The sequence below is a fragment of the Thrips palmi genome, unplaced genomic scaffold (assembly GCF_012932325.1).
Source record: "Thrips palmi isolate BJ-2018 unplaced genomic scaffold, TpBJ-2018v1 HiC_scaffold_16, whole genome shotgun sequence".
NCBI lineage: Eukaryota > Metazoa > Arthropoda > Insecta > Thysanoptera > Thripidae > Thrips > Thrips palmi.
Genome location: NW_023144625.1, coordinates 13278599 through 13290694, shown reverse-complemented (window position 1 = coordinate 13290694; position 12096 = coordinate 13278599). Strand labels below are relative to the sequence as shown.

The 12096-nt window shown below is 60.9% G+C and overlaps 1 protein-coding gene and 1 non-coding gene across 2 annotated transcripts; one reads left to right on the top strand and one right to left on the bottom strand.

Moving 5' to 3' along the window:
• Window positions 1-1235: 1235 nt before the first annotated feature.
• On the bottom strand, window positions 1236-1308 carry Trnav-aac. Its single transcript has one exon. It is a non-coding gene; the product is annotated as a tRNA-Val (tRNA).
• A 1569-nt stretch (window positions 1309-2877) lies between these two features.
• Window positions 2878-8138, top strand: LOC117642656 (Krueppel-like factor 11). Its single transcript, XM_034381069.1, has 5 exons — window positions 2878-3263; window positions 5222-5416; window positions 5496-6065; window positions 6168-6369; window positions 6484-8138. The coding sequence occupies exons 1-5, from the start codon at window positions 3207-3209 to the stop codon at window positions 6792-6794; spliced, it is 1335 nt and encodes a 444-aa protein (XP_034236960.1). The 5' UTR covers window positions 2878-3206; the 3' UTR covers window positions 6795-8138.
• Window positions 8139-12096: the final 3958 nt, after the last annotated feature.

Below are 12096 nucleotides of genomic sequence, written 5' to 3'. Positions count from 1 at the left end.
GCGCGCGCTGCCTCGCTCGCCGCTGCGCGTTGCTTGTGAGAGAGAAAGAGAGGGCTGCGGCTCGGGTCGCCTCCGCCGGACGACGCAGCCGCTTGTCCTAGCCTCGCTCGGGGCTGCCGGGCCCCCCTCGCCGCCGCCCCGCCGCCGCCCAGCTGGTGCCAACCGCGCCCCGCCAACATTCCCTTCCCGCCTTTTCCCCTCGGGGGTGAGGGGCTGGCTGGTGCTTTAGCGCCTCTCGGCCCTCTGCTGATCGTTACCCGGTTATTCGCTAATAGTGCGATACTCGATCGTTTTCGGCCGGGCTCGGCCGGGCCTGCCCTGCTCGTCATTTGGCGATGGCCATGCCGAACAGCATCGACCTGTCGTCCTTCCTCGTGTCTCGGGGCGTCAAGGCCCGTCTGGGTCCGTCGGCTCGTCAGCCCGTCCGCCAACCAACTGCCGCTGGAAAGCCTTTTCCGATCAGGGATCAATCAGAAAACTAGGATTCGAACAAGTTTCACGACAGTAAAGAGGCTAGATATTGCGGAAGGTGACCTCAGATCATCCAGTTGAAAAAGCAAGAAAGTGGCTGGCATTTTCATGCCGGATTTTTTTGCGAGTTATCAAAGTTGTGCAAAATTATGGATTCTGCTGCGTCCGTGCGAGTAACGCCAGGCCGTTGTGCGTCTGCGCTCGGATACTTTATACCTGTTAGACTGCCCGGTGTTGCATACAGAACCCAATCTACAAAAAAAAGTCCATGAAATAGTAATTCAGGTTCACGTTTGGTGAATAATAAACTGTCTATACTCCTCAACTTGCCCGTTCCCAAAACATACAAAATGCATTCTGCAGCGGGGCGTACTCCCTTCCATACTCCTCGGATTGAGAGGTGGAGTAGCTCCGGGAACGGCGATACCCCGTGTCCCTTTGGCGCGCGCGCGTGGAGTAGCGCGGCGTCGAATGGGTTGCCTACCCTCACGGCGCATTCGACAGCGCTGCCTTGTCGGTACCCCGTGCAATACATCCTCGACGTCACTGGATAGTGAGCGTGGACAGTAGGTGTGATTTCCAACTAGCGACAAGATTGAATGAAAAAGTCGGGGATTTCGGGGAAACTCTGAACAGTGACCAAGAAAATGAACAGAAATGCATAAAAACCCACCCAAATGCACTTTGGTTTTGCCAAAGACTTTCAGAACCGGCCGATGAGATGTCGAAGCATCGTCTAGTCGCGCGAAAAGAGCGCAGCAAAATGATTCCGCCCAGGATCGAACTGGGGACCTTCTGCGTGTTAGGCAGATGTGATAACCGCTACACCACGGAATCCGATGGGAGGAGGGCCTCCTCGGAGCCGTACAGTAGAGGCTCGTGCAGAGCGGGCCCGGCTTGTGGCGTGGTGGGGGAAGTCGGGAGGCCGACGACGAACGAAAGAGAGTGAGAGAGAGGGACGCAGCGGGGGAAAGGAAAGGAAAGGAGAGACGAGATGAGCGATCAGCGACCCTCGCACAACACTACCCGTTCGCCACGTCGCGCCAACACTCCGCCCGCGTCACGTTTATTTGTTTTTCGAGTTGTAGGAACACCGCGCCGCGGCCGGGACGTGAACCCGCGACCCGAAAGAGAAGAGAAGAGCGAAGAACACACTGCGCCGCGCCATGCACCCTTCGGTCGTTTTGCCACTCCGTCTCTGTCGCACTCTTGGGGCTTTCCGTAAGGGTGCCAGAGAGAGGGAGCGCGGTTGTCCGATTCCCTCTTCCCGCCTGGCCGCCTGGCGCTGCGCAACGTGCGCCTGAGACTCCGAGACGACGACGGCCTTGTTCGCCCCGCCGCGGTGGCGGTGCCTCATCCTGACCTTCGCGTATTCTTTCCACACACACGCGCGCACTCACTCACACGAACGCATTATCGGCTCGTGCGTGTGGCGCGTGGCACACGCCGCGGTCAGAACTGCCACGAGGCGCGCGGAGGCGCGACGACCCGACCGTCTCCAACAAGGTCCCCGTCCAAGTGCGACCCGCCGACCCGGGCGGCGGCAGGAATGTCCTGCGTCGCACTGCGCGGTGAACCCGCGGTTCGGCCGTTCGGCGGGAGCGTGCACGCGCATTGCCACGTCGCGAGCCAGGACGCCAATCACGGACTCGAAAACAGCAATTTTCGGTGGCTTCCTTATCACCCGGCCCCAGCTGCCCCAGCGTCACGACGCCGAGGACGCCGTCGGCGCGGCGGGCCTGGCCGACGTCAGGGCGCCGTCAATGGGCGTGCCGGGCCGGGGCCGCCAGGCCCGCGAGGCAGTGCCCCGCGCCGCACGCCCCGCGTTTTGGACAATAAAACCAATCTCCGGCGACGCGACGTCACACCGGCCAGTGTCTGGCCTGGCAGAAGTCCGCGCAAGGGGCGGTCGGTAGGTGAGCGGCGGCGGAGGAGGACTTTGGGGGTTTTTAAACAGTACTTTTCCCATTGGAAGAGAGAAAGTGAGAGAAAGAGGCGCGGCGAGCGCGCGAGAGTGAGAGAGACGCGGCGATACGACGCGGCGGTGGGTGGGGGTCGGCCTACTCGGCCACGCCGCGCCACGCCGCGCACACGCTGATCACGTGTACTCCACGCCGTCGCCGGCGCCCCTGCAGCGTGCCGGCCCGGCCCCAGCGGCGGCGTGCACTCGGTGATCACGTGCAGAGCAGGCCGGCCGCCGCGCCGCCATTGGCCCGCGCCGGCCGAGCCCCTCGCCGCCATTGGCTGCCTCTCCGCCGCCACCACCGCGCCGCTGCCGAAGGGGCCCGCAGCCCGCGTCACAACAAAACGGCGCGCTCCCCCCGCCGCCTCGCCCCTCGCCCCGTCCCCCTGCCCCAGCCGGGCTGCCCCGCCTGCCCCGCCCGGACCGTGCCTTCCTTCATTCCCTCCGCACCGGCCCCCTCGAGTACGTGTGTGAGGACTGAGGAGGAGGAACTCCGTGTCCGTGCCGCGGCTGTCCGCCGGTCCCTCCTCAGTCAGTTGACGCTCTTCCTCAGATCCGCACCCAGAGTGTCGCGTCTGTCGCGGACCCGTGCAGTGCCGCGTCCTCGCGCCCCTCCGACGTCCTGTGCGTGTGTTTGTGAGCGCCCGTGTGTGTGCGTCCAAGACCAGTGTCTGGAGCGAGCGGTTCACCGCCAACCCCCTGTGCACCGCAGTGCACCGCAGTGCAACGCCACTTTTGGGATTACTGTCTGCGATCTGCCCGGTGTTCGGCGATGGAGCAGCAGCCCCTGTCACCCCCTTCGACGCCTCCGCCAGCCTCCGGCACCACCGTAAGTGAAAGTTGATAAGCGGGAGGCTATCATCACGGACCGCGGGGACCGCGACAACCCCACCCAACCCCTCGGCGACGCGTTGCTCTCGCGACAAACAGGCGATATCTCGCGGAGCTGGCCGCGGCTCGCCGAAGGCAAAGGCAGGCGGCGGCAGGCAAAGGAGGCAAGGGAGGCGAAGGCCTTGCCGCTCCGCGGTGCTCCTCGGTGCTCCGCGGCCCCGCTCCCCGTCCCCGCCGCTCCGCGCACGCAATAGGGTCAGCCTCAGCCAGACCACGGGCTGTTCACGTGAACACGCCGCCGCGGCCCCCGGCCTACCCCGGCCCGCAGCGCTGGCAGCGCGTCCACCAGCCGCCAGGAGGGAAGTCCGGGGGTGCGTCTTGCGGTCGCACTGCCCGAGCCCGCCAGATGAATGAACCGCGGAGAGGGAAATTTAAAAGCCGCCGCCGAGTGCTTCGACCTTGGCGAGCGCGCGAAAAAAGTGCACACACCAGCAGCTCAGCACGCGCATGACGTGCCGCCCGTTCCGTCCTGGCACCACACTGTGGCACCACGGACCGCGCCGTTGCCGCCTTGTGAATGGGCTTCGCCGCTTCGGGTCCTTCGGGTATTCACTGTACTTGCGCCGAGCGTGGGTGTGTGCGTGCGCGGATGGGGGGACGGGTGTCCCGTAAGAACAAAATGATTGACGGTTCGGCCCCCTGCAGAATGATTCCGATACATACGTCGGTTTCTGTCGTTCTGTCTCTCTCGCACACATGCGGCGTCTCGTGTAGGTGCGAGAGAGACGAAACTACTTTCGGAATGAGTCTGCTGGCCGCTGGTCGCGTGCAAGGCGTTGCAGGGGGCGCGCCCACGCCGTCAACGCCTCCACCAAGGCCGGGGCGTAAGTGTACACGCGTACGTGCACCGTATCTTTCCTGTGTGTGCACTTGCCGGCGTCGGGCCGTCGGGCTCTGGCCTGGGCCGCGGTAGGCCGCGGTGACGGCGGGGAAGTGGAAGGGGTGGGCACGCCGGCAGCACGCCGTCATCAGCTGTGGTGCACGTGAACAGGACCAAGGGAAGGGCAGGGACGCTGGCGCGGCGCGCGCGGCGGCGGGCTCGGCGTCGCGGGTAGGGGCACGGGGCAGGACGGGACGGGGTGGGGCGGACGGCGGCGAGGGGAGGGAGGCCGCCACCACCAACACCACACCACCGTCCGCCACTGCGAGAGCGAGGTGAGGTCGCACGGCTACTTGTTGGCCCCCGCGACGGCTAGAGGCGCGCGCCAAGGATGACGGAGGGCGTCGGCTGCAGGCAGCCCGCTGGGACCGGGCCGCCCCGTCAGGCCGTCGGGCCTGCCGGACGCGACGCCTAGGCGGCCAGGCTGGCCGGGTCGACGCTCTTCGCTATTAATAATAGGCGTGGTCGTGGTACAGCACGGTGTCGCCGCGCTGCAGGTGGGCCCCTCGCGGCGCGGCCTCGTTGGCCTCCGCCACGCGCCGACCTTTGGCCTGCATTCGCTCGCACGGCTCGGCTCGCACTCGCATCGCGTCCGGGTCGAGCGGCCGGGCTAGATCAGCCCAGCCCAGCTCATTGTTCGATGAAGTGACAATCGCGAATTGCGGTCGGCTGGTCGGCTGGCCGGCCTGCCCCCGGGGACGGGGCCGCGGCCCGCGTAGACGTGTAGGCATTGGTCCTAGCGGCGGGGCCCGGGGCTCGGCCGCCTAAAGGCCGCCGCGTGCACCCCGCATGCTGCACACGTGAACGCCCGCTTGACGTCATCCAAGGAGGACGAGGGCGTCCATGGCGCGGCCGGGGCTGGGAAGGGGGGCACCTGGGCAGCGCGGCGACGCGGCGACGTCACGCGTCGAGTGTCTACGTCAGTCCGAGCAGAGCCCTGCCTTGCGCCCTTTCACCTTTCATCGACATCGACCGCCCCCGAGCATCTGCCTGACGCAGCCGCCCCCATGTTGCAGGTCTCGCAGCGTTTCTACGGCGCCATGGACTTGAAGGCGGCCAGCGCGCTGCTGTCCTTCTCGGACGGCGCCGTGGCCTCGCAGCTTTCGCAGCTGCCGTGCCGCAAGCGCTTCCTCTCCCCGGACGTGGCCCCCGCCACCCCGCCGGCCACGGACTCGGAGGGCGAGGACCGCGAGGACTGCCCCGTCAAGATGGTGAGTCAACTCTACCCGGTGCTACCCCCTGTCGCTTGTCACGTAGACCAACCCAGACTGACTGTCGGACCTTTTGCAGCTCAAGACGGAGCACCGCGGCGTGTCGGTCATCATGAGGGCCAACAAGGACGGCACCTGCTTCCCGCAGCCCTTCTCGGCGCCCCGCGCGCCCCGCTGCCGCTTCGCCTCGCTGTCCTCGTGCGACTCGAGCTGCGACGACGCGTCCAACCTGTCATCCGGCGAGGACTCCGTCATGGACTCCGTGGACGCGTCCAGTGACGCCGGGGACGCCGTGCCTTTCCGCCACCGGCTGGGGTCGGCCGCCTCGGCCTCGTCCGCCGAGCCGTGGGAGCAACAGAATCTGCTCAAGAGCCTCAAGTACAAGATGAGCACCCGCAAGGAGGAGATATTCGTCAACAGCAAGGACACCAACCGAGAGGGCAAACCAGTACCCGAAGCCCCCCTCCCCCTCCCCCTCCCCCTGGCTCCCGTCACCCCTGTCGCGCCCCCCGCCCAAGGCTCTGCTACTGCCCGCCCCAAGAAGAATCTCCTGCCGATCGCACCGCTCACCAGTATTACGAGTATTACCCCCGCCGTGCCCGCGGCCCCGCGCGGCGCCGTGGCCATCGCCCCCAAGCCGCCAGCCCAGGTAAACAACCCCGCCGTCTACCGCCTGGTCTAGCGCATCTCGCTCGCAGCTATGCCCCGCCAACCGGTGCGCTAACCCGTTGCTTGTCGTTCTCTCTCGCAGACCGCCGTCATCCTGACCAGCAGCCTCATCCCCGTGCCGCTGATGGTGATCGCCAGCAGGCCGTCCTCGAAGTCCGCGAAGGCCGCCAAGGCCGAGAAGGACGCGGGCAGCCGCCGCCGCGTGTACGAGTGCCACTTCCAGCACTGCGGCAAGAACTACTTCAAGTCCAGCCACCTCAAGGCGCACATGCGCACCCACACAGGTCAGTGGGCCGGCGAACCCGGCGGGGGACCTGTCCTCCTTTCTCTAGCCGGGTTTGGCTTTGCTTCGCGGCTTCGCGGCCTTGACTCACGGTTCGTCGGTTTTGTTTCCGCAGGTGAGAAACCGTTCGAGTGCCAGTGGGACCGCTGCGGGCGGCGGTTCAGCCGGTCCGACGAGCTGTCCCGCCACAAGCGCACGCACACGGGCGAGAAGAAGTTCGGGTGCGGCGTGTGCCAGCGCCGCTTCATGCGCTCCGACCACCTGGCCAAGCACGTGAAGCGCCACCAGCGCGACCCGTCCGCCAACCTGGCCGCGCAGCACCCCGCCCGCACCACCCCGGCCCCGCTGGCGCCCGCCCCCGCGCCCCCCGCGCCCCTGCACATCACGCACCACGTCATCCCCGTCATGCCCATCGCGCAGTGCTAGGCCCTGGTTCGGCCCGGCCCCGCGCCTGTGGACCAACTGCTCCGAAAAGAATCCGGTGCTTTTTTTTTATTACTTATATCAGCTGGTCTGATTCTATTTTGCCGCTATCAGTGTGTTACAAAGTCTTTTTTCAATTATTGTATGCGTAATTATGATAAGAGAAATGTGTATATGCTGCCGTTAGCTATGTGTGTTAAAGTGTCACCCATTGTAAAACTATAAATAATATTATATTGATCTAGTCGTTATAGCGAGGTTCTAGTATGAAACGAGCGACGCCCTGAGGAAAGATGTGCCAATACAATGCTTGAAGCTCCCGAAGTTGAGAAGTAGAAGGGGGAGTCTTGGTAATTCCCCCTGCCTCGCGACTTGGTTCCTTCGTGAGCGTTTCTCATGCTGTTCCTTTCTTGCCAACATTCAGTAGTAGTTTTAGAATGTGCCGTTATCTTTTCATAACTGTGTACCATACATACAGTACTAACAGAACTACCTACTATAGTTGAGACTACTTGTGATCAATTTTAGTGTGATGATTTCTGTGTTGTAGGTAATGATTTCACTAAAGTTGGCTTCTCTTTGAGTAGGTTTAACCAAAGAGTCATCTCTGTACCCTTTTACTACAATAGAAAGTTTAGTTCAAATATCTTTGCATTTCTTTACAATGAATGCATCATTAATATGACAAATTTCTCTAGAGTTAAGATACACATTGTGTAAAATGGTACAAAGTGTTGTGATTGTACTTCTTGAGAACAGCACCTCGATTTCTGTGTTTTACTTAATATCTTCTTCTCTCCTGTCAATTTTGAAGAACTAAGAGGACAATGTATATTCACTGTAAAGCCTGCATGTTACTGCAAAATCTTTATCTTTGGGACTGGCTTTGATAGCTACCTCTACCGACTGATAAATAATAACATTCTTTTTATAACAAAAGAAAAAAGTACATAAAAATTAAAAGAATTTAGAAATTAGCCATTTTCTTTCCTAACTACATTCCAGCCAGGCAACAGTGTGTGTTCATTTTGCTTTAACTTCCAATAATGTGCATTTTGATTCCTTCATAGCAGTCTGCATGGCAAGTGAAGACCTTCTTGTCTCTAGTTCCTCAAAGTAGTTTTCCTGACTTATCACCTGCATCAATTATGACTAACATTTCTCTCAGTTTAATGAACCCTAATTGTGATGTGTGTAACATATAAGAAGAGTATTTATTTTACAGACATTTGTATATATTAATATGTGTATATTTGACTGACAATATGTATATTGAAATGTGTTATAATGTTCACAATGCTCAAGACGGAATCGTTAAGTATATAATTAAAATATGTTTTTACATCATTAACATGTGCCTCTATCAATTGGAGATGTCCTCCTGAAAACCAAAACACCTCACCATTCTACACTGCACCGACAAAAAATTATACCTTGACCGCGGTGACGCGCGACGGCGTTCTGACAGACGTCACTGCAGTTGCTGCTGGTCAGACGCGGATAGCCAGAGCCAGACGGGAGGGGCGTGAGGAAGATAGTTACCCACTCCTTCGACAAGTGGACCCCCTGGAAGTGGGCAAAAAAGCGCTTACGCACATTACCCAACCCCAAAGTCCCCTATCCGCGCCTGCTGTGCTGATGGAGGCCACAAACATCAATATGGGTCCCAGCACGGGTGGTGTTCGTGGGGCGCTGCTGAAGAATCAATAGGGCCACCACCTTTACCCCCACGTATATACTTTGAATTTGAGAGGGGTTTTGCCTTTTAGAAGAGACAGACTGCCGATGCTGTATACATGTAGAGCCCCCCGCTCGCGGCTACCCCACTTGAGACTGTCACGTAGCAAGGCGTGGCCCCGGAATCTAGAATCAGGGTCTCGAGACGCCCCACGTGGCCGCCAGTGGCCGCCATGGCGCGGGACGCGGGGCAGCAGGTTGCAGGTGCGCGTCGATAGCGCTCAAGGGGGCCGCACTTGTACTCTGGCCAGCCGGCGTGGTGCGGAGTGCGGAGTGCGGAGGTGCCCGACGGACTTTGCCCCCGGCCGCGGGGGAAACGGGACGCGGCGTTGTTGATCTCGTTCGGACTAACCCAACCTAACCTAACCTGCTCCGTCTCATTTCGTTTCGGCGGGAAAGGGCGTCGCTTTGGCGCGCGCCGAGAATAGCCGCGCGAGTGCGTGAGTCGCCAGAACGCGGCGGCGCGAGCGTGGCGGCATCGTGGATGGCGTAGCCGCGTAGCCCTGGCGCAGCCCGCCGGGTCCAAGGACACGGAAGAGTCTCTGACCTGTCGGTGTCTCTCTCGCTCTCTCACGGCACGCCGCGTGATGTCCGAGAGAGACAGCGACGGGGGCAGTGCTCGGAACCGGCGTGCTGCCGTGAGCGTTGTCCTGAGGCAGGAAAAGGCAAAGCAGGCAAGGAAATGGCGATGCGAGCGGCAGGGCCAGCAGGGCCGGGCAGGGCAGGTCTCGCGCACTCGGTGCTCCCAGACGTCCTTACTCTCTGCAGACGTCTCGACGAGTGTAGATAAAACAGTGACCTCATAGCAGCGCACGTGTCGCCGGGGCTAAGCCCCAAAAGCTGGTGCTCGCCGGTTCACGCTGAGCCCGCCAGCGATTCAGTAGCGCCGTGTCACCACTCTGTCTCTCTCGCACTCGCGAGACTCCCCGAGGGTGCGAGAGAGACAGAGCCACAAACCGAGCTACGGAATCGCTGCACCAACATTTGTTCGGAATGGGTGTGCAGGTTGCCACGGCGCTGCCACGGCCGCACCTTCGCGGCGGTGCGGAACTCTTTCCCGCTCGTTGCGCGCGACGTGTTGCTCGTTACGCGTGACTGGCGTGACGCGCCTCAACAGTTGCAAGGCGCGACAGGACAGGCGCGCGCGAGAGACTTTACGCACGCCGACCTTTTGGCGCCATGTCAAGGCTGCAGCCTGCATTGCCTGCATGCATTGCCTGCGTGCAGGGCGGAGTGCAGTGCGTCTCGCACTGCGGTGGCGTTGGAGAGCGCGCGCCTCACGACGAGTGGGTAGCAACAGCAGCGCCACAGCAGCGCTGGGGGCGTGCCCGCGAAGGCGGGGCGGGGGCGGGGGTGGGGTGGGAGCGGTGCGGGGTTGCACGCCGTGCTTCTCTACCCGCTGTCCTTCAGCCTAGCCGCTTCAGCTTCCAGCCTGCCCAACCCCCTCGTCGATCAAGTGCAAGAAAATCTCTGCACACGCGTTCACACACTCACGCGACGTGTATATAAAAGACACCACGCATACTGCGCCTGCGTGCCCCCCCCCCCCCCCCCCCCCTCCCCAAACACACACACAGAGGCGGCGCCTTTTGGCAAGGCGGGCGCTTCCGTGTTGACACTTGGATGCGCGCGCGACCAACACATTTCGGTATAGCTAAAACGGTACCACCGTTGAGTGGGTGCACGACGGCACGACGTCGACGGCGAGGTCGGTCGTTTGGCGCGCGCGGCAGCAGAGGGCAGAGCGCAGAGCGTAGTAGCGTCTCGGGCTCGGTCTCGGGGGACTTGGCGGCGGAGGGGAGCGCCGCGAGGAAAATGAGGAAAAGCGAAAGAGCCGCAGGCAGACGCACACGCCTCGGCCCCTCGCACAGCGTTGCCAGAAAAGCACACGCAAAAAGGGGACCAAACAAACACTCAGCTGAATGAGCAGTGTATACTACTCAGTACACTTTCTGCGGCGTGTACCCCGAGGTGCACTCATTTGTGTGTACACTTCCAGGAGTGTGAAGCTCGTTTGAGTGCACACGGCCAGGGGTGGTCAAGGGTGGCTGGGGTCGGGAAGGCAGAAAAGCAGGGACTGACACGCGGCTACGCGGGATGATTGGCGCGAACGGTTCGCAGGGCTGCCAACGCCAACACGGCGGGGCTTATTTTGATGCGGTGCCGTACCACCGCGGTGCGTGGGGCCGTGGGGCCGTGGGCTCGCTGGTTGTGCTGCTGTGCGGGTCAGGGCGGGACGCTGCGGCACGCTGCGGGGCGCAGGTCCGCCAACGACGCACTTCGACCCGAGGGCCGAGCGCCACCGGCCAACGGCCAGGAATAGCGCCACCCAGCTCGCCATCGCCGCTCTGTCTCTCTCGCACCTACACGGCACGCCCTATGAGTGCGAGAGAGACAGAGCGATGAAAACGACTCTCGGAATGAGACTGCAGGCAAGCCGTAGGGGCGACTCTAGAATTGTTTTTCCACACCTTTTGCCTACCAGGGCCAACTGAACTCCCCATGAGTGTGAGAAAGACAGAGTGACGAGAACAACTCTCTGAATCGGTCAGCAGGCAGCCGGGGCGGCCAGCAAAGTCGTCCTGCCTGCACCGTACAAAAGCTGACGACAGCGCGCCCGGAGATTTCGTGTTCTCGCTGCCATACCCTGCATTAAAACTTCACCGTCGGCCGTGGTGTGTACTAACGTGGCATGCGCACTGATAACTCCTTCTGTTGGACTATTTCCAGACTGACTGCAACTCGAAATTTCAGTGCGCGGAGAACGCGCGTTTATTATTTATTCGACGGTGGATGAAAAAGAAAACGACGGACGAAACGAAACGCACTGGTGTAACCGGCACTATGCTTGCGTCATGCTGCAAAAGTCGTCCCGGGAGCACTCCATGGCCGCGAGAAGGTGCTGCATCGGGTACTGCATCGGGTACTGCATCGGGTACTGCATCGGGTGCTGTGGCAGCAGCGGAAGGAGCAGCGCGATCATTATAGCTTTTTGCGAGATCTCATAAGATTTAAGAGATTTTGCAAGTGTGAGATCTCTTAAAGCTTTTATAAGGTCTCTTACTTCTGTTGATCTCTAAAAATCTCTTAAATTCTTACGAGATCGCCATAAGTCCTCATAACATCCAGATTGACATCTTGGACGAGATCTTACGAATCTGTGCAAAGGCTTGTGCATTTTTGGGATTTCTTTTGCGGACCTGGGAAACAGCGCTTCAAATCTGAGATCGAGTCTCTGCCCCCTCTCCTCTGCGCCACAACAAGTATGCGCCATGGATGAGCGCGGATTGCGATTCCGATATTGACGGATGTTGATTACGTCCCTTTTATTGTTGTTTTTAATTACTTTACGGTGTGAGCAACCCCCGGCGCCCGGCGCCTTATCTAGGGCCGTCTGAACGCAGCTTATGCAAGGTCTTGTTGTTGTTGCGAGTGGTCGCGGCGGGCGTGTTGGGGCGTGGCGGAGGCCTGCGTACATCGGGGTGTGGCAGGGGCGGGACCAGGACCAGAGAGACGCCATTAGCGGCACCGTGCGGGATCGAACCGCGATACGCCCCGTCAGTGTATC

What these genes read in the sequence shown, in the direction of transcription:
- LOC117642656 (XM_034381069.1), top strand. Translation starts at nt 3,207, where the DNA reads ATGGAGCAGCAGCCCCTGTCACCCCCTTCGACGCCTCCGCCAGCCTCC. An exon ending in AGGACTGCCCCGTCAAGATG is followed by an intron (nt 5,417 to 5,495) that starts GTGAGTCAACTC and finishes GACCTTTTGCAG; the next exon opens with CTCAAGACGGAGCACCGCGG. An exon ending in CCCCCAAGCCGCCAGCCCAG is followed by an intron (nt 6,066 to 6,167) that starts GTAAACAACCCC and finishes TCTCTCTCGCAG; the next exon opens with ACCGCCGTCATCCTGACCAG.